Below are 27,934 nucleotides of genomic sequence, written 5' to 3'. Positions count from 1 at the left end.
CCATAAATGGGAATATGCAAAGCCACTTGAAGAACGTCATTTGTACTCCATGATCTTTACTGGCTTACAATTAGCTGCAAAGTGCAATTCACCATGCTGGTTATCCATAATTCTTCAAATGGTTTGGGATTCTGGTATTTTACTAATCTCTTCTCCTGTGTGCCACCTAACTGCATTTTCAATGGAGACCTTGGTTCTGGAATTCAATCCCTCTTGAAGTCTGCTAGACTCTGATGGCCTTTACGATGTGGTTCAGAATGAGCGTGTATTTAATATGATTATTTGCTCATCTGACTCAATAACAGATGAAAAGATAGGGATGACGGTAGGGAATGGTGCCTGCTTTGTTGATGGTAGCTATTGTTCCTCATTTTTCTAAACACTGGGATATAGTTACAATACATGTGGAAAAAGTTTATATAAAGAGCTTTCAGCATCTTTCAAGCCAACATGGCCAATGGTAACATCTTTGAGCAAATATCAAACTCAGCTATTATGGCAAGGCAGGAAGCAGATGAAGCACTAGTTCTAACTATTTATTGGAAGCATCTAGCTGTAGCATAGTAACAATTGCTAGAAGAATTCTGCTTCTCAGAAGGCCTTTTCAATTATGACAGGAGATATAGCGGACAACTAGCTAAAGACGGTTTAATACATAGCTAGAACAAATAAATACTAAAATGCAATTTGAGGGAAAGTCTATAAACCTTTAAAACATTCTGTTAAACATGCTGGAGGCTATGTAATCCATGAATGTAGGCCTACTTAGCAATAATTATCTTTAAAAAGAATTAATTTAATTAAAGTTGACAGTGTCTTGTTAAACGTCTCCTAATTTGACTATTTTAAAATATAGGTACGGACAGAGCACTCTTTACATAATACATCTGATTTTTAAAAGATCTAAAATATTTTACAATAATTTTCTGCTCCCTTATTGATGTTTATAAAGGTCTTCTTCACAAAAAAGAAACTGACTGACAATACAGGAGAAATCGTGAAACCCCTGAACCTCTGAAACACAAGGTACTGCCAAATACACAAACTTTTCACAGTACCATATACAAAACTTTAAAGATTAAGTTTTCAAGTTGATGGTACCCTAGCTGGTAAAGTCAGCATCTAAATAAAGAAGGACAAAAGCTTCTATTCACAATGATTGGTCATTACAGAAATAACATCAGATTTAAGATAAACGAAGTTTCTTTTAAAGCTGGACACCTGACATCCATAATGTCAAGATATATTGACAAATACAGTAATAATACGAAAGACAACCACTTTAAGACTAAAATTAGTGTACAGAGGGGTTAATGAAGACATTTTGCATATTAATCAATAGAGCTGTGCAGTACAAACATCAAGAACTTTACATTAAATGCAATTTCCAAAAATGTTTTAATAGGATTAGAAGAGGGCAGACAAAACAAGTTCTTACCATCCATCTTGTCAGAAGTATCCTCTTTGTTGAAAGAGCAGGCAAAGAAACAGGGAAAACTTAGTGTGTTAGAATGAAGACTTTCATAACAGAGAGTCATAAAACATTCATTAAAGAAACTATATTAACAGTAAACACTGCAAACATCTGTAGATCTAATTCATGTGTGTAAACTCTAGAAAAGTCAGTGGTTCCCAACCTAATGTATGCAAAAATATAAGATAGGGTACAAGACCCCCTCAAAAAGATGTGGAACCTATTTGCATTATCTAGATTTGAGCAAACTCTGGAAGCAAAGGTTATGAACTTTTTCAGGATAGATCAATTGCTTGGTGCTCAACCGTCAATGACAATTCAAATTTACATACATTTATAGTGTTACTGAACCACAATGACCCCACTTCTGAAATTCTGCCACTTAACTTGAAACCTCAGAAGGGGAGGCAGTAGAAATTTAAGAAAAAACAGGCCAGCACAGTAAAGACAGAAAAAAAGGAAGGTTGACTAGTACATACAGCTTAAAAGCAATTAAAGATTTTTCTACTCATTTGGCATGGAGTGTGGTGTATTGCAAAAAAGGAGCACCCAGATTTTGAGTATAATATAAGCAAAATAAAGGCTGAGTACCACTACAATACTTACTAGTGCAGTGTTTCTCAAATGTGGCCACTATGGCTGCATGCAGCCACCAGAGTTTTTTTCCTGCGACCACAACAGCCTCTTGTGAAGAGATGGGGGAGGGGGAAAAGCAGTGGCCCCGCCCTGAAGCGCTCAGGGGTGGGCTTCAGCCTCCCCCCCCGGTTCAGCCAGAGGCTCGGGCGACAGGCTATAGTCCCCCCTCACCTGGCTGCAGCTGCAGGACTCTGGTGGGGGCTTCAGCTGCAGGCCTCCTGAGGTGGGCTTCAGCGCCCCCCCTCCCACCAACTTCAGGGTTTGGGTTTCAGCCTCCCCACAGTAGCAGGGCTCTGCCTGTGGGCTTGGAGCTTCAGCCCACCCCCGACTCCACCCATGGGGCTCTGGCTCTGGGCTTCTGCAGGGCCGGCCTTACCCGGCGCTGTGGTCCAGAGGCAAAAAATGGGGTGAGCCTGGGGTCTGAGACCATGGAAGGGAGCCCAAGGCAATACGGGAGGGGGGGAAGCAATGGGGCCAGGAAGGCAGCGGGGGGCCAGGGGCACCAAATTATAACTGTAAATTATTTTTACTATTGAGTCTACAAAAAACCCTACAACAATCAATTACAATGATTTGGACACATAAATATGCATATTTATTTGTTTTTCCTGAAGTTACTTAAGTATTTTAGGAAAAAAATTGTCAGACCGTCCACCAACCAGAGTTGGTGGCTGCACTCAGAGGCTGCCAAAAAATTTGTTGTGAGAACCCCTGTACTAGTGAGATATGTATAATCCGCTGAATGTTGCTTATAAGGATGCTAGTAATTTCAGGCCTCAAAGCAGAACTAACCTCAAAATGGCTAAAGTCTGGCAGAGAATGTCTTCCTGATTCTATAGCTACAAAAACAAACATATGTTCTAATACAGTAACAGCACAGGGGAGATCCTTTTTCATCAATCATCAACAAGCAATGACAGGTAGAGGTAAGTAGAGACCTGTGTGCTCCGATAAGTTGGTCCTGATTTCTACAGCTACTTTAAATTTAAAAAAAAGATTCTAATTAAATAATTAAATATGTACACGAATAACACTATCAGTACAGTGGCCCTGGTATTTATTTTCATATTAAACTCTCCACATGGAAAGATATGGAAACCAAACTGGAAGCAGGATAAGCACATTTGTAGGACATTTCTGGTAAGATGCTCAGCAATGAAATAATTAACAAATTTGCCCATTTAAACAGTCATTTTAGGTTTCAACCACCCCACTGAGATGAAAGGGACAGTTTACGCAGTACTGTTTCATGCTGCCAGCACATTCTGGCATGCTACATTGCTTCGGTTTACACTCAGTTCATATTTTCAAAGGTATCTTCTTAACTAAGAGTACTAGATTATTTATTTATTTTCAAGAGCTGAGACTCTGGAGCACCTTCCTGCAAGGCAGATCCTACGGTGAATCCACAGCCAGCAAATATATGCATCCCAGGTCACACATCTTTAGAAGGGGCAGGCACATACCACCCACTGTTGCAGTAGTTTACTAAGTTTTAGAATTCTAAATCTTCAGAAATTCTTATCAGTCATGCTGCAAGCATAGACCCAGAAATGGTAATTTCTTGAAAAACATTTTATTTTAAGAGGTTATTGTAAAAAAAAAAAAAAAAAAAAAGTACGATGAAATAAATTTAAAACATAAAAAGTAGACAGTATTCTCTTAATATTTTACAGAAACATAGAAAAGGGGACTTTGAGAGGTTATCAAATTCATCCCCTGCACTGAGGAAGGCCTAAGTAAACCTAGACCATCCCTGACAGTTGTCTGACGAACCTGTTCTTAAAAACCTCCAAAGGCACGGCTTCCACAACCACCCTTAGAAACCTAATTCCAGGGTTTAACTACCCTTATATGGTACATCTACACAGCAACTAGACACCCAGGGCTGGACCATGCTAGCCAACTCAGGCTCATGGAGCTTAGGATGCGGACCTATTTAACTGCTATGTGGACGGTCAGGCTCAGGCTGGACCCTGTGGTCTGGGAGGATCCCAGAGCTCTCAAGTGTAGTACTCAGCACTTGTCTTTACTGAATTTCATCTTGCTGATTTTAGGCCAACTCTCTAATTTGTCAAGGTTACTTTGAATTCTAATCCTTTCCTTCAAAGTGCTTGCAACCCCTCCCAGCCTTGTGTCACCTGCAAATTCTATAAGCACACACTCCACTACATTATCATGGTCATTAGTGAAAATATTGAATAGGACCAGATGCAGGACTATCCCTGCGGGACACCACTAGATACGTCCTCCCCAATTTGACTGAGAACCATTGAGAACTATATTTTGAATATGGTTTATTAACCAGCCTGTGCACCCACCCTCATCTAGATCACATTTCCCTAGTTTGCTTATGAGATCATCATGTGGGACTGTATCAAAAGCCTTACTAAAATCAAGATCTTGTCTACTACTTCCTGCTTATCAGCTACACCGGTAACCCTGTCAAACAAGGAAATTACATTGGTTTGGCATGATTTGTTCTTGACAAATCCATTTATTGAAGGATTCCTTTTAGTTTTCAAGTCATTAAAGAGCTCCTGATGGAGCCATACTGGCCTCTCATTATTATTCTTATCTTTCCTTCACATCAGTATAGTTGGCAGTTATGCATTTAATATTCTCTCTATGAGAAGCTGCCAGCTATTCTGAACACAGTTTAAGACCTATTTACAAGGAACCCACATGTGACAAGGAAAATAAAAAAATGTATAATCGTAATTATATGCTGAGAACAATAAAGAAAAAATATTTTGCAGTATGTGGTACATTTTTCTTACTCTCCCCTCATCCCTTCTTTCCTTCACAATTCTAAGACTGTTACATTTTCAGTTTATAAACACTATATTTTTAAAAGTATAAGGATACCATAATAAACTCAAATACCTCAGCCTATTAGTGCTATTACGATACTACGCAGATTCAGACACACCATAAATAAGAATGTGATACCACAGACAAAAATAAAAATATGTAGAATTTTAAATTCTATTTCTTGTGTAAGTTTTCTCTATTAATTGAATCTATTGTTTGGCACTACCAGAACACAAAGAAAGGGCTGAAACAATCTTTTTACAATTATTTCTTGATTATAAGAACGCTTTCTAATTTGCATTACTAGTTAACACTAATCATTCAGAGAAAGAGAATAAGACAAAATAATAGCTATTCCATTTGGACTAATGTACATTCATATTCTGTTTTACCTTTAACCCCCTAGACCAATGTCACGAACAGTATTATCGGAATTCTTCCACCAAACATACATCTCAATGTTCATTTTTCCATTTTAATCTAAGAAGGTGTGACAGAATGTACCCGTGTCCAACACCCTACACACTATTGTAATAATTTTGTAGAATGTACGCCTTGTGAAGTATCATTTGAAAACTCAATTTGGTGGTCACTATTGTCATAAAATGTTTGTGGCAACACTGCATGTGAAGTTATAAGATTCCACTGTGTGGTGTTATTAAAATGTTCCAAACTAAGGCTGGCAAACAGGTCTGTCTCAAACAAAGGAACGTGTCTCTACTTCATTTTCATTTACGCAGTAAACAGAGCCATCAAGCAGGAAGTGAAACAAAGGAAACTGAAATGCTTCCCCATAGTCTTTTGTCTCTTGTTACCCAGCGGAAAATGGTTTTCAAGAGGGGAAGAGCAACTCCAAAAAGGAGGGACAAACACTCCCAGGCACCCCTCTTTCTCTCTCTGCCCATCACATTCACAGCACCAGAAGTGACAAAAGAAGCATTTGTTGGACACTGGGAGAAGGGGTGCTGACCTAAGAAGTTTGGTCAGTGAGACTGCTGAAGGCATGTGGTGAGAAAACTTGGCTTTGAATTTAACATAGTTTGTTAAGTTAGGCACCAATTGCATTTTATCTTATTTTTCTTGTAAACATTTCTGACTTTTATGCTTCATTACTTGTACTCACTTAAAATCTCTCTCTTTGTACTTAATAAACTTGTGGGGTTGTTTTTTTTTTTATCTAATCCAATGTGTTTAAAATGAAGTGTCTGGGAAATTCCATTTGGGGTGGCAGGTTGTGTGCATATTATTTCTATTAAAGAAATAATGGACTTTATATAATGTGTATGGTCCAGGAGAAGACTGGGCAGTACAGGGCATACATTCCTGGGGGGAAATCTAAGACTAGGAGTGTGTTCGGGAAACCCTGCAGTATAACCCAGGCTGGTAAGAGCCAAGGTGTGGCTGACTGGCTGCAGTAGACAGACAGATATAGCTGGGAGTGACTTACATGCTGGAGGCTGATTGTGAGCAGTCTCTAAGCTGGAGGCTACAGCAGCAAACCATTGTAAAGGGCATCCCAGGTTAGAGGGTAACACAGCTACTCATTAGTCTGGAATGTGCCCCAGGTATGTCACAAAGGGATAGGTTGGTTTGTTTTTTAAAAAGACTCCAAATGACAGTTGCCAGCGAGACAATACTTTCCAGCTAATCAAAGCAAGATTTAAAGAATATGTTGGAACGGATCCCGAATGCATCCACTAAAAGAATAGCTATGAAACTAACAACACGAGTAAATCCTCCTCCTATTCATTCCCCTGCATACAACTGCCAGTATTTACCCTCTTGAAAATTTGTGTGTTCTTTTAAACTCCTATCTAGGAGGTGTTGGAAATGAAATATGTAGTCCTTTATATGTTCTGAAAGCACAACACTGTTCTAACCAAAAAATTTATTTTTTCTGTTTAATTTCGCAGAAGACCAAAGTAATCCTTTCACTTTATCATGGGCAGGATAACGTCATTCTTCTGTATCTCTTCCTCCAACACTATTTTAATTTGACCTTTTCTTTTTCTTTCTTCTGTCTCTACCATGCCTCTTTCCTTTTCTCTTCCCTCCCACAATGCTTGTAGAGTAAGGCTAAATCTCGGCCTTGCCTTGAGCCCTGAAGAAGAATGTGTTGTTGTTGCATCCAGGAGCAGATCATGGACAGATTATGACTCAGAGTTCATGTTTGGAGTTCGCAATACTTCTAGCATCCAACACCAGAAGTGCTATCAGTGATAGACCTCTCCTCAGACAGATATCATGGTAGCACTTCTTACGTCTAACAAACAGAAGTAGTGTTACTCATTGACAAAAATGCAACTTAGGTGAAAATATACACAGAAGTGCTGGAAAACCAACTCTTCCAAACCAACACTGTACACAATTGTATAGAACAGTGAAAAATATGGAATACAGCTTGAAACATTTCACCATGCCTTAGTTACAAAAGTATTTTAGATTTTTTTTTTTAAAATAAAATGGGAATTTGAGATTTCTAACAGTGATTCATATATTGCCTCTAAAATTTGACAGAAACCATGACTGCTCCCTTCTACTGAAAGCTTTTGCAGTCCATTTATCTGCCGCTGGAGATCAGAATGAGAGTGTCTCATATACTTTAAGAGCATAATGAAAACGCTCTTTGCACTGACCTTCTTCTTCAATAATGGAAGCTCTAAAGCAGTGTTTCCCAGACTTGGGACACTGTTTGTTCAGGGAAAGCCCCTGGCAGGCCGGCCAGTTTGTTTACTTGCCGTGTCAGCAGGTTCAGCCGATCGCGGCTCCCACTGGCTGTGGTTCGCTGCTCCAGGCCAATGGGGGCTGCAGGAAGTGGTGGCCAGTATGTCCCTCGGCCCGCACCGCTTCCTGCAGCCCTCATTGGCCTGCTGCAGCGAATCACGGCCAGTGGGAGCCGCGATCTGCCAAACTTGCGGACGTGGCAGGTAAACAAACCAGCCCGACGTGCCAGGGGCTTTCCCTGTACAAGTGGCGTCCCAAGTTTGGGAAACACTGCTCTAAAGCATCAAGAACACCTCCATGCCTCAAAATTAGCTCTCTCTTAAAATCATCCATAGAAACCCAGTTTAATCAAAAAATGGAGCCAAGACAATAACTCCTAGTCAGACAATATTGATGCCTCTTAATTCAAGCACTTGGTGCCTAGGTACTACTATTATGAGTGCACCAAATATCCATACACAGTACTTTCCAATAACGGAAGTATTTTTTCATTACCATTTGCTTTCTATGAACTCCAAGAAATAGTTTACAGTAAAACAGAATCTCTCACCTAGTGAAGCATAGGATCCAGGAGGTAGACCAGCAGCAGACAAGCGCCCAGCTCCTGTTGGCTGTCCAGCAGCATGGCGTGCCTTTGCACCTGCAGCAGCATTAACATCAATGTCACTGCGGGACCTCTGCAGTGTTCCTGGACTTGGAGCAGTCTTGCTGCTACTTCCTGAAACTAAAAAGGGTAAAGATGGTAAAATTAAATCTAAATTAAGCCCACTTATTATCAAAAGTTTGGTTAAGATTTTCCATCTCTATCCACTATATGGTCTTATAAACCATAAGGTTAACTTGATTCAATACATTCAATACAATCCTAAATAATATAAAAAGTAACTATATTAAGAGAAGGCTAAGGTTGCAAAATCAAGCCCACAAAAGGTACTAAAATGACAGAATTGTGGTTGCCTGTGCACCCTTAATTCGGCCCCTCTGTGTGCCTGTATTACGATATAATCTTTAATTACAGAATCACATACTATTTTTTCCAGTAGGACCCCTGCCTTATTCAGTGCATAGAATAGACAGTGCTCACGGAAGGGGGATCATTCACTTATTTTATCTTCCTCATTCAATGCATTGTCACAGGCCTTATTTAATACACACCATTCCATCTTCCTGCCCTGTGCACGAAGTACAAAAGCACTAATTTCCACATAAGCAGTTTTGTGGTCCATTCATCATAGTATCCAAGTGCTTTATAAACATTAATTTATCTTCACATTATCTGTGAGATTAGGTGATATTATCATCTCCAGTTTCCAACTGAAGAACTGAGGCAAAGAGATAAGGACAAATTTGTCCACTGATTTAAAATGTGCAACTTGATGCAACTAGGACTAGATTTTTAAGAGTACTTAGCATTTTTCTAGCACTTTATATATTCACAGCACAGCTTTAGTTCACTTCAGTTATGGCTGTGAGTGTTCAGCATTTCTGCAAATCAGACCACTGGGTCTCAAGTTTGGCATCCAGAAAATGAGAAACAGAATTAATGGCCACCCGTAAAAAAGTGTGGTTTAAGTGACTTAGACAGCATCAAATAGGATCTCTGTGACAGAAACAGGGATAGAATTTGATTTTCCAGGGCACAATTCAACTACCTTGCCTATGAGACCATCCTTTCTCTTCTTGTAGTCTCCTGCCTCACTCAAAACACTCTTCCAATTTCTGCAATAGATTAAGCAAAAGTCCTACAGACAACAACAGTCTCATTCACTACACAACCCTGACTCATTCCCTGATCAGGTCCATCTTGCTCACTGAATGACGCAGTGGTCCTGTATAAAAGAATAGTATAAAGATTCTTATCAATGCATACACAGAAGATGGTAAATTAAGGTAGCACAGGTAACTTAAATTCTTGCATTTAACCACCCTTTGAACTTTACAGTTTCAACCTAATATGGGTGGGGGGTTGTTTTTTTTTAAATCTATTTATTTATTTAGAAAGTTTAACAGGTTTACAAATCACGGTCATGTAAATATCAGAAACAAACAGATAATTACAACAGTGAGTTTATTTTTTTTGTTTAGAGAAAAATTACGCAGCAATATAATCCTCAAATCTCACTAACAGAATGTTACCTTATTACAGAGTGAGCCTCCTTATACAATCCAGGATGTGATATTTCTGGTAACTTTATTAAACTGAGTGAAACTACCAAATGCTCATATTTATCAAATCAGGCACGTCTATCAAACATTAATATTAAGACAATTGGCAGGTGTGCATTTTTTTGGCAGGCAAACATACTTTAAGCATTGAATAAATGGTAGCCACGTATCTAAGGGTCTATTTTTGCTGGGTACATAGATAATTGATGTGTTCATTTTTCTATTACAGAAAAAATAGAGTCTTACAATGAAAAATGATAGCAGTCTAAACTATAGGTGGAACTGGTATCAATGCATATAATAATACAATTCTGTATCCGAATAAACAGAAAAATACAAAAAAAATCTTAAATTATGGCTAAGTCTAATTTAAAATAGGAACATAACTTTCTAGATGGTCAATTTATAAGAAACAAGTCTATTTGTGTGGATTGTATAGCAATGAGAGCATACCTCTGCCAGCTATACTTGCTGGGCTGGCTGTGGACCATTTAGAAGATAAAGGACGACTGAAAGAAAAGCAAACAATAACTATATTAGTAAGAAATGCAAATTACGAAAACACTTTTCAGTCCTTCATCTTTTTACCTCCATTTTCTGTTTCTACTTTCTGGAGCGTTTTCATGTAACACACATACTATATAGAACGACCCATAAAGCATGCTCATCCTAATACATCATCTGCTTTTGCACATTACAAAATTAATTCCTTGCTATAGTATTATTTAATACTTTGGTGACTGCAGACATAATATAAACCCTTTAATATAAACTGCAGGCATACAGAACTATCAAGATCCATCCAGAAGCTTGAGGAAAATATGTTGGGTGCTGAAGGTGGCTCGATTCGGTTTCTCTTGCTTTGCTTTCCACACCTCCTCACACATAAACCCCACTTTTAAAAAAAAAAATCTCTTCTGAACCTACTCCCTGCTCCAACTCTTGTTCTACATTTTCTTCCAATCCTGCCTTGGTGAGTAGTACTGCACAAACAAAATTTTCTGGTCCACTCCTCTCCCTCAATCACTAATTGTCAACTCTCTCCTCTGCCTGACACACACAGGCACAGAGTAAGGAGCCAAAAACCAGATCTCTTGTTCTCAAGAGCAAGGAACACTCCCTTTATTAGTGCTCAGCCTCCAGTTCTGGCTATATGCTTCACAAGTGAGAAAAGGAGAGACTAAAAGACAAAAGGAGACTAGTAGAACACTAACAAAATGAGGAGACATCTGATGGCAGGATATTTGTTCATTGATTCATCTATAGGCATTTCTATGTTAGGACACAGCTTGGAGGAGAAAAACACCAACACAATAATCTGATGAGGTTCAACAAGGATAAGTGCAGGGTCCTTCACTTAGAACAGAAGAATCCAATGCACCGCTACAGACTAGGGACCGAATGGCTAGGCAGCAGTTCTGCGGAAAAGGACCTAGGGGTGACAGTGGACGAGAAGCTGGATATGAGTCAACAGTGTGCCCTTGTTGCCAAGAAGGCCAATGGCATTTTGGGATGTATAAGTAGGGGCATAGCCAGCAGATCGAGGGACGTGATCGTTCCCCTCTATTCGACATTCGTGAGGCCTCATCTGGAGTACTGTGTCCAGTTTTGGGCCCCACACTACAAGAAGGATGTGGATAAATTGGAGAGAGTCCAGCGAAGGGCAACAAACATGATTAGGGGTCTGGAACACATGACTTATGAGGAGAGGCTGAGGGAACTGGGATTGTTTAGTCTGCAGAAGAGAAGAATGAGGGGGGATTTGATAGCTGCTTTCAACTACCTGAGAGGTGGTTCTAAAGAGGATAGTTCTAGACTATTCTCAGTGGTAGAAGATGACAGGACAAGGAGTAATAGTCTCAAGTTGCAGTGGGGGAGGTTTAGGTTGGATATTAGGAAAAACTTTTTCACTAGGAGGGTGGTGAAACACTGGAATGCGTTACCTAGGGAGGTGGTAGAATCTCCTTCCTTAGAAGTTTTTCAGGTCAGGCTTGACAAAGCCCTGGCTGGGATGATTTAATTGGGGATTGGTCTGCTTTGAGCAGGGTTTTGGACTAGATGACCTCCTGAGGTCCCTTCCAACCCTGATATTCTATGATTCTATGAATATTCTATTACTCAAGACAAATATATACAGCTCCTAAGCTTTAAGTTGGCTGGCAGTATGGTAGGGCTTGTACTGTGCTGGTACATGACAGTATGGTGTACTGACACCTGTGTCAAGTTGCTATATTGCTTTTATAAGAAAATCTTTAGCTGTTTCGGTTGCAAAGAAAACCTCAAATATGCAAGTATTTAAGTGATGCAGAGATTTCTATGCAAGTGCGCAGAGCCTGGAATAATAGCTCTGAAAGGTTGTGAATTGACCCATGCATTTGATTCAGGAGATAATTCAGATGTCCAGTGATAATTTAAATGTCAGAATTAACTATTTCATTCCTCATGTGAGAAAGGAAATGGAGATCGCAGATCTGCACAATTTACTGGAAGTGACATCTCATTTTTGTGACACAGCTAGGTGGTGTTTGGAAGATACTGCCATTTATTTTAGCCAACTAAACTTAAGGAGCCAAGCAGAGCATATGGGCATATTCAGCCCCAGTGAGCGGGAGCCAAGCTCAGGAAGCCCAGTGGAGTTTAGTCAGGAGGCCCAATTTTATTTTGAACACTTGCACAATCTAATTTAATGTCTTTTTTTTTTTTTTAAGTGACTCACATGGGTGAAGCTTATTTTGTGAGCAGAACTTAGAAGAGTACTCTCCGCAACTCCCCACACAATTCTACCCCTAACTGCCACGATCATAAAAGTTAAAACAGCATAGTCAGGAAGGTAAACTAGATAAGTGCTGGTCTCGGAGTAGCTTGATTAGTATGTTGCACATCTTCCCTTTCTGAAGTGATCTAATTAATTTAATTTAAATCAGTTTCCTTGTAAGATTGAAGGAATCCATTTACCAAGCTTTGTAAAGCTTCTATAATAACAGACATGATAACTGAAAAAAAGAAAATATTTAGTTCTCAACTCCTTTGGCTACTGGATGAACTACACAGGACTTTTTTTCCATGACAAAAAATTATAACATTAATAGTAGAGGCTAAATGGGGGGGGGGGGGCGCGGGCGGGCAGGGGGCAATGTGACATTTAAAACTAAAAATCCTTCTAACTTTTAAAAGTCTCCTTTTGTAGGTGATCAAAATTTCACATCAAAAATTTACTTTACAATCTTGCGAAGCTATTTTAGTAAGGATGCTGGCAGAAGTAATATCACTTATTCATAGAACAATAGTGCCCACGGTATACTGTACAATTAATCTTGGGCCCAAAGGATCTGTAAGATTTATATTTATTTAAGATTCTTGTAAGTTAATAATGTTGAAAATCACAGAGAATCACATATACTGGTAAAAGGTGACATACTGATTTGGCAGACTCTCAAGCTCAGTGTAGGGAAGAGGGAAGTGAACAATCACAATAAAAGCCAGAGTAGTAACTTCAGGGTAAAAAGGTAAAAAAATCACTCATTTGTTTTTATTTCAACTGCTTTTAATATTCGTACTTCCTCCTCTAGCTCCCAACATTCCTACACAATTTACCTTAAATAGTTTGGGAGCTACATGGCTTCCAAAACACAGATGTAAAGCTACTACCCAGGAACGGTAAGTCCTTTGATAAGATTCTATCTTATCCATAATTCAATATTCAGTCCACATGCAACCCTTCAAGTTTCATGAACGAATTACTAATGAAGTTCCTAGTAGTGATTATGCATTAGCTTAAGCAAAGGGTAAGCAAACCATCTGTGAATGTACATATCCATTGTTGAAGATACAGTGCTGCCAACACCATTTCCTATAAATTTCTATTTAAAAATGTTTCGATAATTACAAATGACATATTCTAGCTAAAATTTGGCATAGATAAAGGGAAGGGACTCAATTTTTAAGGCTACCAGACAAAAGCATTGCTGCCAAAAAATTAACATTTCAGTGTTTGGGTGGGCATTTTTTCTACTCCCCTTTGGCCACAAACAAAATCAGTGAAATCAAGTTAACTCATTTAGGAAATCACTTATCTAGACTAAGGTCTTGACAGTTTCGGTTTCCCAAAATTTGGCACCATTAGCAGATTGGTTCTGAGAACTGAAGTGGTATATTTGTTTTCCACACAGATTTCTTTTGTAGCCTAGAGAAGATGTGATCTAAGAACAGAACCTCATATGTTCGGGATGTCTTCCATAATTTGAAGGATAGAACCGCCACATACTACTCTTTCCATCACCACATGCAGCTTCTATTTATGAAGCAAGGCCAGTCCTTTTCCAATGAGGCTTCTAAATGAAGAGAAGGTGTACCTATTGAGGATAGCAGTACTGTGTCAATTTCAGCTAAGTGCCAATTTCAACTTCATTTTGGCAATTAGAACAATGCTGAAAAAGAAAACTGAAGCAGTAATTGAGAAGATAAAATTAACTCATTTTTGTTCATCATGGAACTCACACTACTCCATTGTTCAGATGAAGTGTAGGCACATTAGAACCAGACAATTTTTATTCTTTCAGACTGGGAATCATTTAAGTGACACTTACTTGAGACTCTCCTGTGAACTTGAAGATGACCTGTCTGACTGAGGGAGAGATGCTATACTGCCAGAATTCTTCAAGTAAGTCTGGAGACTTCTTTGATATGATGGCTCAAGGTTATTGTACAGGGCCTCTGCTTCACCAGGAAAGTGACTTCTAAGACCCAGGTAAGTCCTACAAAACAAAAGAATAGCCAGGTAGAATTGTTACAGGGTTTGTTTTTTGTTTGTTAATTTTTTTTTTTTAAACTACAAAGAAAAAATGAAAATCCAGCTGTGACTCAGGCTAGAAAGGGTTACACAACTATCAGGCTAATTGACCCAAATTCAACCTTTAGAAACACATTAAAAAGTATGTAAATGGTAACTAGGGCCATTTCATGTTATATAGACTAGAGCTTTGAAATGGAAACCTGTATTGTTAGAGAATTAGAGGTAATACTAATTGAATGTGTTTACTTATATCTTGCTAATGTTAACCATGTAAACAGACAGTTTCTATTGATTCAGAGATCAAAAGGGAGTATTAACATTTAGATGAAACTTGGGTGTGACAATGTCATTGCCTATATTTCACTTTGAAGTTAGTCGTAAACCTTCTATGAACTGCTTAATTAATAATTATCTTATACTAATCAATGTAGCCAACAACCAGTGATGCTTAGGAAAGAGAAGGTTACTTCAAAAGACTGTTGTTCACACAAGGACTGCAGGCTGGCAAGAGGCTGCAAAAAATCTCTATAAAAACTCTTGGGACCTGATCCTTTCATCTCAAATTTGCTTATGCTTCATCGGGGGAGCTTGGACCACAAGACTGAGATCTCCAGTGCCATCAGGATCACCCTGACATTGAACATTGGACTGAACCTATGGACTAATTCTAAAAGAACTCTGTACAACTCTAAAGCTCACCATCTCCACTACGAAATTGACCTAACAACAACATTCATGTCTGTATGTATAATGATTTTTTAAATCAGTAGTCTCTCTTTTCTTTGTTAGTAAATTTTAGTTTAGTTAATAAGAAATGGGCTACAAGCATGTGTTTGGGTAAGATCTGAAATATTCATTAACTTGGTGGGTAATGTGTCCGATCTTTTGGGAATCGTAGAACTTTTCAGATGATGAACAAGATTTTCAATACACCTCATCATATTTGACTTGGCTGTCTGGTTGGGAGCCCAAAGACTGGGTTGCTTTTAGGGAACTGTTTTTGGCTTCTGGGTAACCAGTAAGGTACTGCAGAAGCTGTTCTGTTGTTGGGTTGGTAAATCTAAGTATCAGAATAACCACCAGTCTTGGGGATTCTCTGCCCCATTCTTTGCAGTTTGCCCTAATTGAGCAATCTCAGCGTGGCTCCCCTGGGACCCCAGTCACACCAGCACTGAAATATGTGCTGAATGCTTCCCCACTAGCCAGATTATGGAGGCATCTAGCATGAAAGTCTGAACTAATCTTTCCAAAATAACTTCTGTCCTCCCATCACATTCTCTGTGAAACTCTTTTGATATTTCCTGCTCACTGAAGATACCCCAGAATACACCATCAAATATTAGCAGCCAATAGTATCTGTGATGTCACAGAATGATTCAGTTTAAGAAACTTTCAGTGAACCAGCAGAATAAAAAGGGCTTTTCTCAAAAGGGAATGTTTTTTTTAAATGTTAGTTAAGATTTATGGTGATTTAATTTTGCTTCAAAGTTTGCCTTTGAAGTAAATTATTATTTTGGAAAACAGAAGGTGCTTGAGAAATAACATTGAGAAATACTAGATATTGATTCTGCATTTTAAACAGATGTACTTTTCATGTAATTCAGAATTCATTGCACATTACCCAAATGTAAAAGACTGGCCTCGCGGCATAGCAGAAGTGGTCTGCCTTAACGGTCTACAGCCAAACTAAAGCAGCCATCAGAAGTGAATTTAGCCATCCCCAGTTCCATTTATCAAAATCAGGTGAGGATTTCAAATCCTAACTGGGACCATTTGAATGCTAACAATAAGTACTGGAAGTTTTATTTTCACTGCTAGGCAGAGTGGTACAGTGGAGAGGCTACAGGACTGCACTCAGGACACCTGGGTTCTATTCCTGGCTCTGCCACTGACCTGCTGGGTGACCTTGGGCAAGTCACTTCACCTCTCTGTGCCTCTATCAGGCAGATGGGGCTCATCCACCAGCACAGGCAGTTCACCTAGGAGAAGGAAAACTCTGATTTCAAACCAAATGTTCTGTCAGGCCTGGCCAGCTAGTTTGTGAAAATTGTGCCAATCACACATGTTCCATGGGTCTGTACCACCACCGGCTGACAGGCAAAGTAGGAGTAATTTTGTCTTCCCTGCTCAGTGTTCTTTAAATGAAAGCAAGGAAATTAAATGTCACAAAGCTATGTTGATGCACATTATGTTCACAGATTTAATCTACCAAAAGGAAATAAACTTATGGTTCTTTAAGAAACTCTCACATTGCACACACCGTACATTTTTCAGTTTATATTTAACAGTAACTAGAAATTAAAAGTGTGTGCTATGTGAGGTAGTGCTGCAATAAGAATTTTAACTTTTTCACTTACTAAACTTTGAGCATTTAAATCTGTAAACTTAGTATCTGATGAAGGGTATTTTTGTCCATTTGGTTTTAATGGATTTGAATGAGATTATGAAAAAAGTAAGGGTTGAACACTAGCTTTATCCATTAATTTTCAGTTTTATTTCTTATACTTGTGTTTTATTCTTGTGTAACTGTATGACTCCATATATGACAAGCAGTGAACCACCTATAGAAAAAAGAATCTTTTGTAACAGAAAATAATAAGCATTATTGTCACAAAGAAGGGCAGATTCCAAGTTAAAACCTTGCATGAAAAAAGGTACCAATTTTAAATGGTCATTTTCATGCTACTTATATGCTTCCTTATTATATTTCAAAGGACTGTTCGTTACCTTTATTGACAAAATATAGATAAGTATAATTTATTTTATTTTGTTGTCCCTGCAGAAAACAGGCATAGGAGGATGAGCAGAATTATTTTCTGTTTTAACAAAAGAACTGTTAGTTGTTCAATGATTTTTTGTACTATCGGATGTAAGGGACCGATTAGGCAGAAATACTGATCTACAATACTTCCATTTTACTGAAGTCATCAGATTTTCGAAAACAAAAACCAGTAACTGTTCTAAGCTTTACTAAATTAGGTAGGGAGTTTTGCATGGAAACAAATGTTCATTTTCGTATTATATTAAATGATCAATTTCAACCAGATTATTCAGAGATTAACAGTTAAATACCTTAAGAATACTACAATACATAGACTTCCGTCCCCTTGGTATAAAATGTCGAATCTTTCAACCAAGGTTACAAGTTCACTCAAAATTCTTACTTTCTTGCCTCCACTCTTGCCTCAGCATCAGCATCATGAATGCCCTTCTTGATGGTTTCAACCAAGACAGTTGCATGCCTAGAAGACAAACATATCTCACATTAGTTTTTACTATTACAAATTTAATTATATCAAAGTAATTACATACTTGTTAATTCATTTTCTCTAAGTCATACAAAGTACATCTACATTGCAATTAAAAACCCACAGCACCAAGTTTCAGAGCTGGGTCAAATAACTTAGGCTCAAGGGGCTCAAGCTGTAGGGCTAAAAATTGCAGTATAGACATTTAGGCTCGGGCTAGAGTCTGAGCTCTGAGACCTGTCCCCCTCGCGGGGACTCAGAGCCCAGGCTCCAGCCTAAGCCCAAACATCTACACTGCAATTTTTAGCCCCACAGCATGAGTCAACTGACCTGGACCTGCTGCGGCTGTGCCAAAGGTCTTTTATTATACTGTAGACCAACCCACAGTGATCCCGATATTGGGCCTGGACCTTCCTTCTAGCAGATGCAAGTCACGAAAGGCATCAGAGCCATAATGACATAACAATCCCTTTTTAAGATGCACAGGTAGGCTGTCAGGCCCCAGCTATTCCTGCTTCGGAAGATGGAATCTGTGCCTGCTTGCTGACTAGGGCCCATTGTTAAAGACAGGTATGCTTGAAAGTAGCTTTCAACTTTAAGGAGGTGCATGTATAGTAAACAAGTCAATATATTGAACAGTGATAGAAAATAGGCTAATAAACCCTTCTCTTATCTTGAATAAGTACAAAGATAAAGTGTCTGTCCATTGTATTCCTTAAAAATTAGTTTTTGAATAATCAGTCTTTTGAATCAATCAATCAATTACTGCAGAATAAAAATACCATACTACTGGATTGAAAATGATTATTTACTCAAAAATACTGTACTACTAGTTGAAAGCAAAGAATTCTCATTATTTATAAGTTATCACCACAGTATTAGGAAAGGGACAAGAATTTAGGAGGTTAGGTTCAGTTCCCAGCTCTGCTACAGACTTCCTATGTGACCTTAGGCAAATCATTTAATCGCTCTGTACCTCAGCTCCCCATCTGTGAAAAATACTACTTTTCCTACCTCACCAGAGTGTTAATGAGGTTAAATACATTTAAGTCTGTAGATGCTCAGATACTACCGTGATTATGGTGATTAAGTACCCAGCTTAATATGTTTTATTTACATCCTTTTCAGACTGGATTTAAAATCACTGAATACTGTCAGTCAGTATAATACCTATCAAACACTGTCACAGCAAAATAGTGATTTTGTCTTTTCTTAGGGAACTGAGATATATTTTTACCTCTCTGACTGAACATGCTAGCAATACATAGCCTATTGTGTATCACTGAGTAAAGTGTAAAATATTTTCCAGCTCATTTTACTGTAGACTAATCTAGGCCACTGGTGCGTAACATACTTTTCCTTAGAAAAAATATTCAGTCACAGTATTTCCAACATCATGATCCTATTTTGCACTCTATACAAAAAAGTTGTGTAACTGTTTAGTTTATTGGGAGAGAAGATAGAACAAACTTGCATCTATGCAGCCAAACACACAGATTGTACAACAATACCAATCTGGAAAGCACTTCTGGTAATAACAAGATTGAATTTTGTATTATTTCCTTTTCTTTCTAAGGTTAGGATTAAAATTCCAGAGACACTGTATCATCAGAACCTAATTTGTAACCATTATTTATTGAAGGAATAGTAATAATGTTTTAAAGAGACTGCAGGTCCTTCTTGCATCCCCCCGCCCCCCCCCAAAAAAACCATAGCTAACATCTCAACAACCAAATTACAATTAAAATCACTAGAACATTAATACAAACACTAATGGAAGTCCTGAGTTTTCATAATCCGTGTAGGAAAGGCTACAAAAAAAACATGGGCCGAGGGCAACAGAGGCCCCGACCACAAAAAAGGAGGAGGGAACACCCCCCACCCGCCAAGCACACGTTTGGACTATAAAATAAATGAAAAGCTAACTAACAAAAAGAAATACTTCATAAAATAATAAACAAGCTGTGTAGCTATATAGCAGATACCACAACACTGTCTCAAGCTGCAAGCAGTTGAGGAGGACCATCACTCCCTATATATACTTGTAATGGAGCATACAGATGAGTAGGTCAAAGGCACGGTCATGAGAGCATGCTGACAAAAAGTTTGATGTAAAGTGCATGGGTGTGCACACATAGGACATACAACACCTGTAGGGACAATAACTTGAAGAAAAATAGGTTCTCGTCAAAATACAGTTGTTTTACTGGAGCATAAATTTATGTTTTCATCACATTAATGCTAAGAGAAACAATAGCCGGGACATAGGTGAGAGGTTTTTCGCAGGAGTGGCATGCTGTGGCCTGCGTTGGGCAGGAGATCGGACTAGATGATCATAATGGTCCCTTCTGACCTTAGTATCTATGAATCTATGAATACAAAATTTAAACAAACCTTTTAATTTCAGGTAAGTATTTGTATACCAGTTCTAAATCCCAAGGTAAGTTTAAACAGCAGCAATAAAACTCTGATAGGACAATTCATAAGAGCAAATAGACTTTTACTCTGTATAACTATACTATTTCACAAATTAGTTAAGTGGTCTAGTTGTAGGATTCAAATGAAGGATTTTTCTTTTGAAATTCATTGAAAACTTTTCTAGATGACAAAAAGGAACACTTTGCTCCTACCTTTCCAGTGAATGAGTCTGCCACTCCTGCAGTAACAGGTCTAAAAATTCGAAGGAGCGTCTAAAAACAAAATAGAAAAAAAATTTTTTTTAAACCTGCTGTTCTTTACTTTGCTGAAATAATAGGTGATAGCTTTGTTCTTTTTCCTCCTGGAAAATAATAACTGCATATAATAAAATATCTCACACTTAACCATACTAGGAAATTGTTTGGCTTCTAATGTTGTAATGGTAGAAAATTTTATTACTTTGCACATTGCATATAAGTGGTAAAATATAAACAATCACATTACATTTTAAAAAGCAGAAATGGTTCATATGACCACTTGACGTTCAACAGGCATTACTACAAATACATCCGCTTTAACATGTTTAGCACAAAAGGCCCACCAGCTAAGTCAAATGGCAATTCCACAGTGAGAAAAACCAACCACACCAAACCTGTTGAGGAGAAGGAGGTTGGTGGGTTTTCGACAAGATAGCAAGTCCTGTTCCTTGCTTGGTAGAATCATCTTTTGTAACAGTCCGTAGCTAGCTGGTGTCTTATAAATTTAAAAGTCCAATCACCAACGCACTGAAAGATGCAAGGAACTTTCCATCTTTTTGTCCCCCTGCAGAAATTTCTGACTGCTTCAAGTGGAGGAGGGTCTCTGCTACTCTATCCCTCCCCTGCTCCACAGAAGGGCAGGTCTCACTACTCCACTGAAGCCCTTCAGGGAGCTGTAAGAGTGGGAGGCAAAAATCTATAATGCTTCTAAGCTGCCCCTTCCCCCATGAATAACCTCTGTGTCTGCCTCTGCTGCTGTTCACAGATTTAGAAAGTAGTGGCATTAGCACAAAAATGACATAAATTTGATACATTCAGGGTTGCTCAGTGGATTCTGAACCGCAGCAGCAAAACTGACCAGAGTAATGTTAATTTCAGTCTACTGCTGCTTAGGAAATCTATGGCAGCAAAAGCACTGGAGCTCTGCAGTCTTGGAAAAAACTTTATTTATTTACATTTAGGTTCCATTTGGAAGGTTACTTTTGCGTAAAATAAGCTTGAAACTTAAAAAAAAAAAAATCAAAGCTTCAATTCTGCAGAAATTGAAAGTTGAGGCCCCCTCACATATTTGCTAAGGAAAGTTTTTCACTCATTACCAGCATGTGGACAAGTGGCTTACTTTGTTGAATCTCAATTATCTGTAGTGCGTGGTAGCATATTAGATAATAGATTTTCACATTATATCTACAGTGACTGCAATAAAAATATACTATTTTGAAGATAATTTTGCTAGTAGTCTATTATAAAATTAAGGAATACAAACTAACAGTTTTAATAATTTGTTATTTATAAAATACTCACCTCCTGACAGCAACTGATTTTGAAGTACAGTTGCTTGTTATTAAAGGTATGAGTCTGGGCACATGGGTATGCTGAAAAAAATCCATAAATGTTATAACACAACATAGCCAATGCAAAAAACATTCCTGAAATCAGAGTGCTAAATTTCAAATGAACATAGTAAATAATTTTTCAGCAACAGATAAAATAATGATAATAAAATATAGAATTTAAAATGTTAACTGTTTAATCCCAATTTAGAATGTGTGTAAAAGTACACTTTCCTAACTAGGTCATGAACATATGTAAAATTAAGATATAAAAAAAATCTAAGGAAAAACATTTTTGACCATAACCCAATTTTCTCATTTATGTAACATTTAGCCACCAAAAGAAACCTTTGAAGGCTCAAATGTACCATATCTGTTTCTCCACAGAAAATCTAAATTGATGTTGCTTCCATACAATTTCAGATATTATTCTAATCAACACCTTTAATGAAACAGCAACAGATACGACAGTGAGGTATACAAGTAAAACATTAAAGCAGAAAAGTAAATGAAGGTACTTTGGAACGTTTTATGGGTATCATTTTGCTAGAATCAAGAGAGGTCATTTTGTTAAAAGATTAAATTTACCTCATTGCCAAATATATAACTGAAGTAATAACTACATGTAATATATCTAGAGCCCTACCAAATTCATGGCTGTGAAAAACATGTCAAGGACCATGAAATCAGACCCTCCCCTGTGAAATCTAGCTATTGGAAGGGGTGGGGGAATGGCAGGGCTAGGGGTGCCCCAGCCGCGAGCTCCTACCATTCACCAGGCTCCAGCTGCTAGTCCACCAAGCCAGGGAGGGAACGGGACTTCCTCTTCGCCTGCATGGCCGCTCTCGGGGGGAGATCAGACACACCTTCCGGTACCTTACCCAGCTGTAGAAAACTCTGTGGCTGCTGCCAGCAGCACAGGGCAGATCAGACCTCCACAAACTTCTCCCAGCTGCAGAAAGCTATGCGGCTGCTGCCTTCAGAGCTGGACTCTGAAAGCAGCGCAGTCATGGAGCTTCCTGCAGCTGGGGGAGGTAACCCAAAGGTGGGTCTGATCTCCCCCCTAGAGCAGCTGTGCAGAGCTAGAAAAGTAAGAGCTAGAGGAAGTCCTCTCCAGCCTGGCCAGGTCTAGCAGCTAGGAGCCCACAGCATGGGCGCTCCCAGCACCACCTCCACATCCAGGAATCTCCCCCAGCTGCAGGAAGCTGCATGGCTGCTGCCTTCAGAGACCAGTTTTGAAAGAAGGGCAGAAGTGATGGTGGCAATCCGATGATCCCCCTACATCAGCTTTGCGACCCCGCCCCCACCACAACCCTCTTTTGGGTCAGGACCCCCCAGTTACAACACCATGACATTTCAGATGTAAACACTGAAAATGTGAAACTGAACAATTTAAAACCCTCTGCCCATGAAACTGATCAGAATGGACCATGAATTTGGTAGGGTTGTAAATATATCCCATGTAAAAGTAAATTAACCTATTAAATGCATATGAAAATATGCAAGACAGTGCCTAGTAAAGCATGCAGAAGTGTAGCATAAAAAGTAAACTGTTATAAGTAATATAAAGACTGCATGGCCTTTTTTAAACTGTATTATCAGCAACCCATTCAGTGCATGGTATTTTTTTCCTGTAGCTTGTGAATGTGACACATGACCATGTGAACCTCTCATAACAGCAGGATTCTTCTCAGTTTTCAATGCACTGCCTACTTTCAACATTAAAAATATAGAAAATTACACAGACATAGAAAATTCCAGAACAGCAACTGATTTGTTGTATTTTTCACTTAACATTGACTTTTAAAAATTAATATCAATTCATTAGTACTTTGTACTGTTTTCATCAATGAATAAGGGCATGTGATCAACATATAAGGCATGTGGTAATGAGACCCTACTGGGGAAGGAACACGATGTTTTAAATAGAGGCAACAGCCTTGTTTTACAATATTTGGTCTCTAGAGCTATTTACATCATGACACAGGCCTTTCAGAAAAATACATTACAGAGGAACTAGAAAAATGCACAAAATTATTTAGGTAATCAAATATTTCTGAAATACATGGAACATTGGCCTAGGGCTTCCTTTAAATTGGACTTCAAGATTGCATTAATAAGACAGCTTTAATGTTGTCCACAGATACATTTATTTTTAACAAAATCCCACTTCAACAGCTTAAACACTGGAGCCAGTGCTCAACTGCCTGAGCTAAGTCCCACCTCTCTGGTGGTGGAAAAGATTCCTCACCCTGATGTCCACTCTTGCCACGATCTGCTTCTAGTGGTTTTCAAAGGGAAAACAGACTACACTAAGCACTGACAAGGCAGGGAACAGGAAACACAATGAAAGGGCAAACAAGACTGGAGGTGGGAGTAAATCTCCTTAAGCCCATTCAGTGACTGAAGCTGCTGCAGAATAAGTGGGATCTCTCACTAACAGCACAAGACACCAGTACCCCAGCATCTTCGCTGGCAGCCAGCTGGTTTTTAGGAGATGTTCGAAGTGTTAGCTTTGACCTATTATGCCCTAATTAGCCTGGGACCTGCCCCAACAGATCACCTCCCCCACAAGTACCCTACCGCCATGAATAATATCAGTCAAGGTGCTTGACCCTTCGTGATTAGAGAGACAAGCCAGAGGGTAGGGTGTTTTCTGTGAGGGTCCTTTGGCTCATTTCCAGCGTCTGGTACAAAAGAGCTCAAATGTGCTGACCTTAAAGGCAGACTGCAAAAGCTATCTGTTTGATAAGGCTTAGGGGCACACTGGGATGGGAATTATTTGACTGTCAAATTTATTACCTGGTATGTTATCATCCGTTATTCTTATGTGGACGTAAGTTTAAGCACGGTCATAAGCCTTTTCCCCCATCAAATTGCTATAAGCAAATCATTGGTTATATTCACTTTTTGTATCTTATCCCCTGACACCTAACTAGCCTGATATATAGTTTGGCTTCTGTGAGCAACCAGAAATAGTTATTTTGGGGTGTACAGACACCCCAATTCATGCCATTGTAACTGGAAAAACTACTCCCTCCTCCTCTCCCAACTGTGCAGTTAGACATCCCAGAATGCTCTGGAAGACCACCACCCATGGTCCTTAGCTCAAGCAGTTGTTCCTTGGGTTCTAACAGACAGCTGCCCAGGATGTCCCAGAATACTCCATGGTTAGGAAGAGTACTAGGTGTGGATGCCACAGAAGCACTTGTAGCTAGTTAAGCTGAGTGGCTCTCTAACAGTTTACAAAAACAAACAACCCCAGCTCCAGCTGCAGTGTGGATAAGGTCAGTGTAAAACAGTAAGTACTACTTGTAAAAGCTAAAGAGGGTCAGAGCTTTTTATATATAAACTACAGACAGTCCGATTTTTTTTATTTAAATAAAATGGATGTTTTGATTACTAGCGAATCCACAGTTTAATTCACTTTGCCATTCCCTCAAGATAATGTTATTTCTTGGTATACACTTAACAGATAGCGCAGCCTCGCAAAACAGTCATGAAAATGCACTTGCCCTTCACAATATCTCCTCGCCCTCCCTTTACCATGATGGTGGTGATGGATGATGAATAAAGACATTTTGTTCATCTGTCAAAAAGATTACTTGTCCAGGGCAAAGCTTACAGTTCAGTCTTTAAAACAATGACTATGTAAATATGGAATATATATTAAACTGGCAACAGATTTTTGCTAGGAGTGACTAGCTGAGTAGAGTTACTTTTTATCAAACAAATCCATAAAATACCATCAGAGGAATACCTACACGAATGACAAATCTGATTGCAGCACAGCCAGAAGTTGCCATAACTTTGGCGCTGTTAGGGACCAGATTAAAAAGAGTAGGCACAATGGCTTCAGCCCCATGGTCAAACTTGTTTCCCAAAACTGTTGAAAGATGACTGTTCAGGAAATGAAATAAAATTAGTTAATAAAAATAATTTTATGGCCTCAAAATAAGAAATGGAAAGTTAATCACACATTTTTAAGACTGATTTTTCCAAACAATGGCTATAATAGTACTTAATTTACGTTTTTCCAAATCTATGGAAGTTTTCATTCTTCCTAATGATAAAAGATTCACGGAATTCATGAATAACACATTGTTTACCTTGCAGACAACTTGAAAGTTTAAACATTAATAAGTAATTTTCTCTCTCAGACTTAGGCTTCCTCACAATTAAGATTACATATAAAATATCACATTTTAAAAACCTGAAGTTTAAATGTGTACAGTTACTTAGGACTTACAGTGTTATTTTTGTTTCTCACCATACCATGACAGTATAAACTTGGAAAACAAAACATTCATGTGACTATTCTCAAGGACATGAAGCATTCATTGTAAATGCAATATATTAAAATTGAAATCTAAAAGTAATTTAACACAGTATTTATTCTAATGACATCAAGTGATATTTTGAGTTTTACATAATAATTTATCCTGCCATAGGCAAACTATAAAATGTGTCATAGTTACCCATGCATGAAATCTGCAGTCCCTCCCCATCTCATTTATTCAAGGGTTGTGGCCATAAGTTCAGAGTAGATGATGATTTCCATACTCATAGCAATTTAACTCTCCACTGCTCAGAGCAAAGGTTTCACCAGTGCAGAGCAAATGCAAGATGCGCTTGTAATCAGAAGCAAGTGACATGCTGAGTACCAAAGGGTTAAATAACGTATTTTGTGAAGACACATTTAAAAGGAAGAGTGCCTGTCTACTCTGTGGTAAAATATGGATTTTTTTTTCTTAATTTGTTGAGGGAAAGCCCCCAACACCACAGAAAAAAATGTTTATTTCTGTTTGTGCATCTCTGAGAATACCATGAACATTAAATTAGGGCTGTCAAGCAATTAAAAAAATTAATTGTGATTAATCACACTATTAAACAACAATAGAATACTATTTATTTTAAATATTCTCGGATGTTTACTACATCTTCAAATATATTAATCTCAATTACAATACAAAACAAAGTGTACAGTGCTCACTTTATATTTATTTTTGAATACAAATATTTGCACTGTAAAAAAAAACAGAAATTTTTCAATTCACCTCATACAAGTACTGTAGTGCAATCTCTTTACCATGAAAGTTAAACTTACAAATGTAGACTTATGTACCAAAAAATAACTGCATTCAAAAATAAAATAATGTAAAACTTTAGAGCCTACAAGTCCACTCAGTCCTACTTCTTGGTCAGCCAATCACTAAGACAAACAAGGCAGGTTACAATTTGCAGGAGATAATGCTGCCTGCTTCTTGTTTACAATGTCACCTGAAAGTGAGAACAGGTATTCACATGGCAGTGTTGTAGCTGGCGTTGCAAGATATTTACATGCCAAATGCATTAAAGATTCATATGTCCCTTCATGCTTCAACCATCATTCCACAGGACATGTTTCCATGCCGATGATGGGTTCTGCTTGATAATGATCCAAAGCAGTGCGGACTGACGCATGTTCATTTTCATCATCTGAGTCAGATGCCACCAGCAGAAGGTTGATTTTCTTTGTTGGGTTCTGTAGTTTCCGCATCAGAGTGTTGCTTTTTAAAGACTTCTAAAAGCATGCTCCACACCTCATCCCGCTCAGATTTTGGAAGGCACTTCAGACTCTTAAACCTTGGGTTGAGTGCTGTAGTTATTTTTAGAAATCTCACATTGGTACCTTCTTTGTGTTTTGTCAAATCTGCTGTGAAAGTGTTCTTAAAATGAATAACGTGCTGGGTCATCATCCGAGACTGTTATAACATGAAATATATGCAGAATGCGGGTAAAACAGAGCAGGAGACATACAATTCTCCCCCCAAGGAGTAGAGTCACAAATTTAATTCATGCAGTATTTTTTTAATGAGCTTCATCAACAAGGAAGCATGTCCTCTGGAATGGAGGCCGAAGCATGGAAGGGGCATACAAATGTTTAGCACATCTGACATGTAAATACCTTGTGACGCTGGCTATGAAAGTGCCATGCAAACGCCTGTTCTCACTTTCAGGTGACACTGTAAATAAGAACTAGTCAGCAGTATCTCCCGTCAATGTAAACAAACTTGTTTGTTTTAGCGATTGGC

General features: G+C 38.5%; 1 protein-coding gene across 50 annotated transcripts in view; it reads right to left on the bottom strand.

Annotated features, from left to right (window-relative positions):
• Positions 1 to 27,934, bottom strand: part of CLASP2 (cytoplasmic linker associated protein 2) — a 273,178-nt gene that overhangs the window by 115,223 nt on the left and 130,021 nt on the right. For 36 of the 50 annotated variants that reach the window (XM_043540698.1, XM_037890139.2, XM_037890148.2 and 33 more), the window contains 8 exons: positions 25,625 to 25,760; positions 21,832 to 21,902; positions 20,485 to 20,544; positions 17,771 to 17,848; positions 14,401 to 14,568; positions 10,268 to 10,323; positions 8,199 to 8,372; positions 1,439 to 1,462 (listed from right to left, as the gene is read on the bottom strand). In XM_043540698.1, the coding sequence (XP_043396633.1) occupies positions 1,439 to 1,462; positions 8,199 to 8,372; positions 10,268 to 10,323; positions 14,401 to 14,568; positions 17,771 to 17,848; positions 20,485 to 20,544; positions 21,832 to 21,902; positions 25,625 to 25,760 (767 nt within the window). The remainder of the gene's footprint in view (positions 1 to 1,438; positions 1,463 to 8,198; positions 8,373 to 10,267; positions 10,324 to 14,400; positions 14,569 to 17,770; positions 17,849 to 20,484; positions 20,545 to 21,831; positions 21,903 to 25,624; positions 25,761 to 27,934) is intronic. The other 14 variants (XM_043540702.1, XM_043540703.1, XM_037890150.2 and 11 more) reach the window with 1 other exon arrangement.

This window comes from Chelonia mydas, chromosome 2 (genome assembly GCF_015237465.2).
Source record: "Chelonia mydas isolate rCheMyd1 chromosome 2, rCheMyd1.pri.v2, whole genome shotgun sequence".
Taxonomy (NCBI): domain Eukaryota; kingdom Metazoa; phylum Chordata; order Testudines; family Cheloniidae; genus Chelonia; species Chelonia mydas.
Note: the sequence above shows the minus strand (reverse complement) of the source record. Positions and strands in the feature narration are given on the sequence as shown.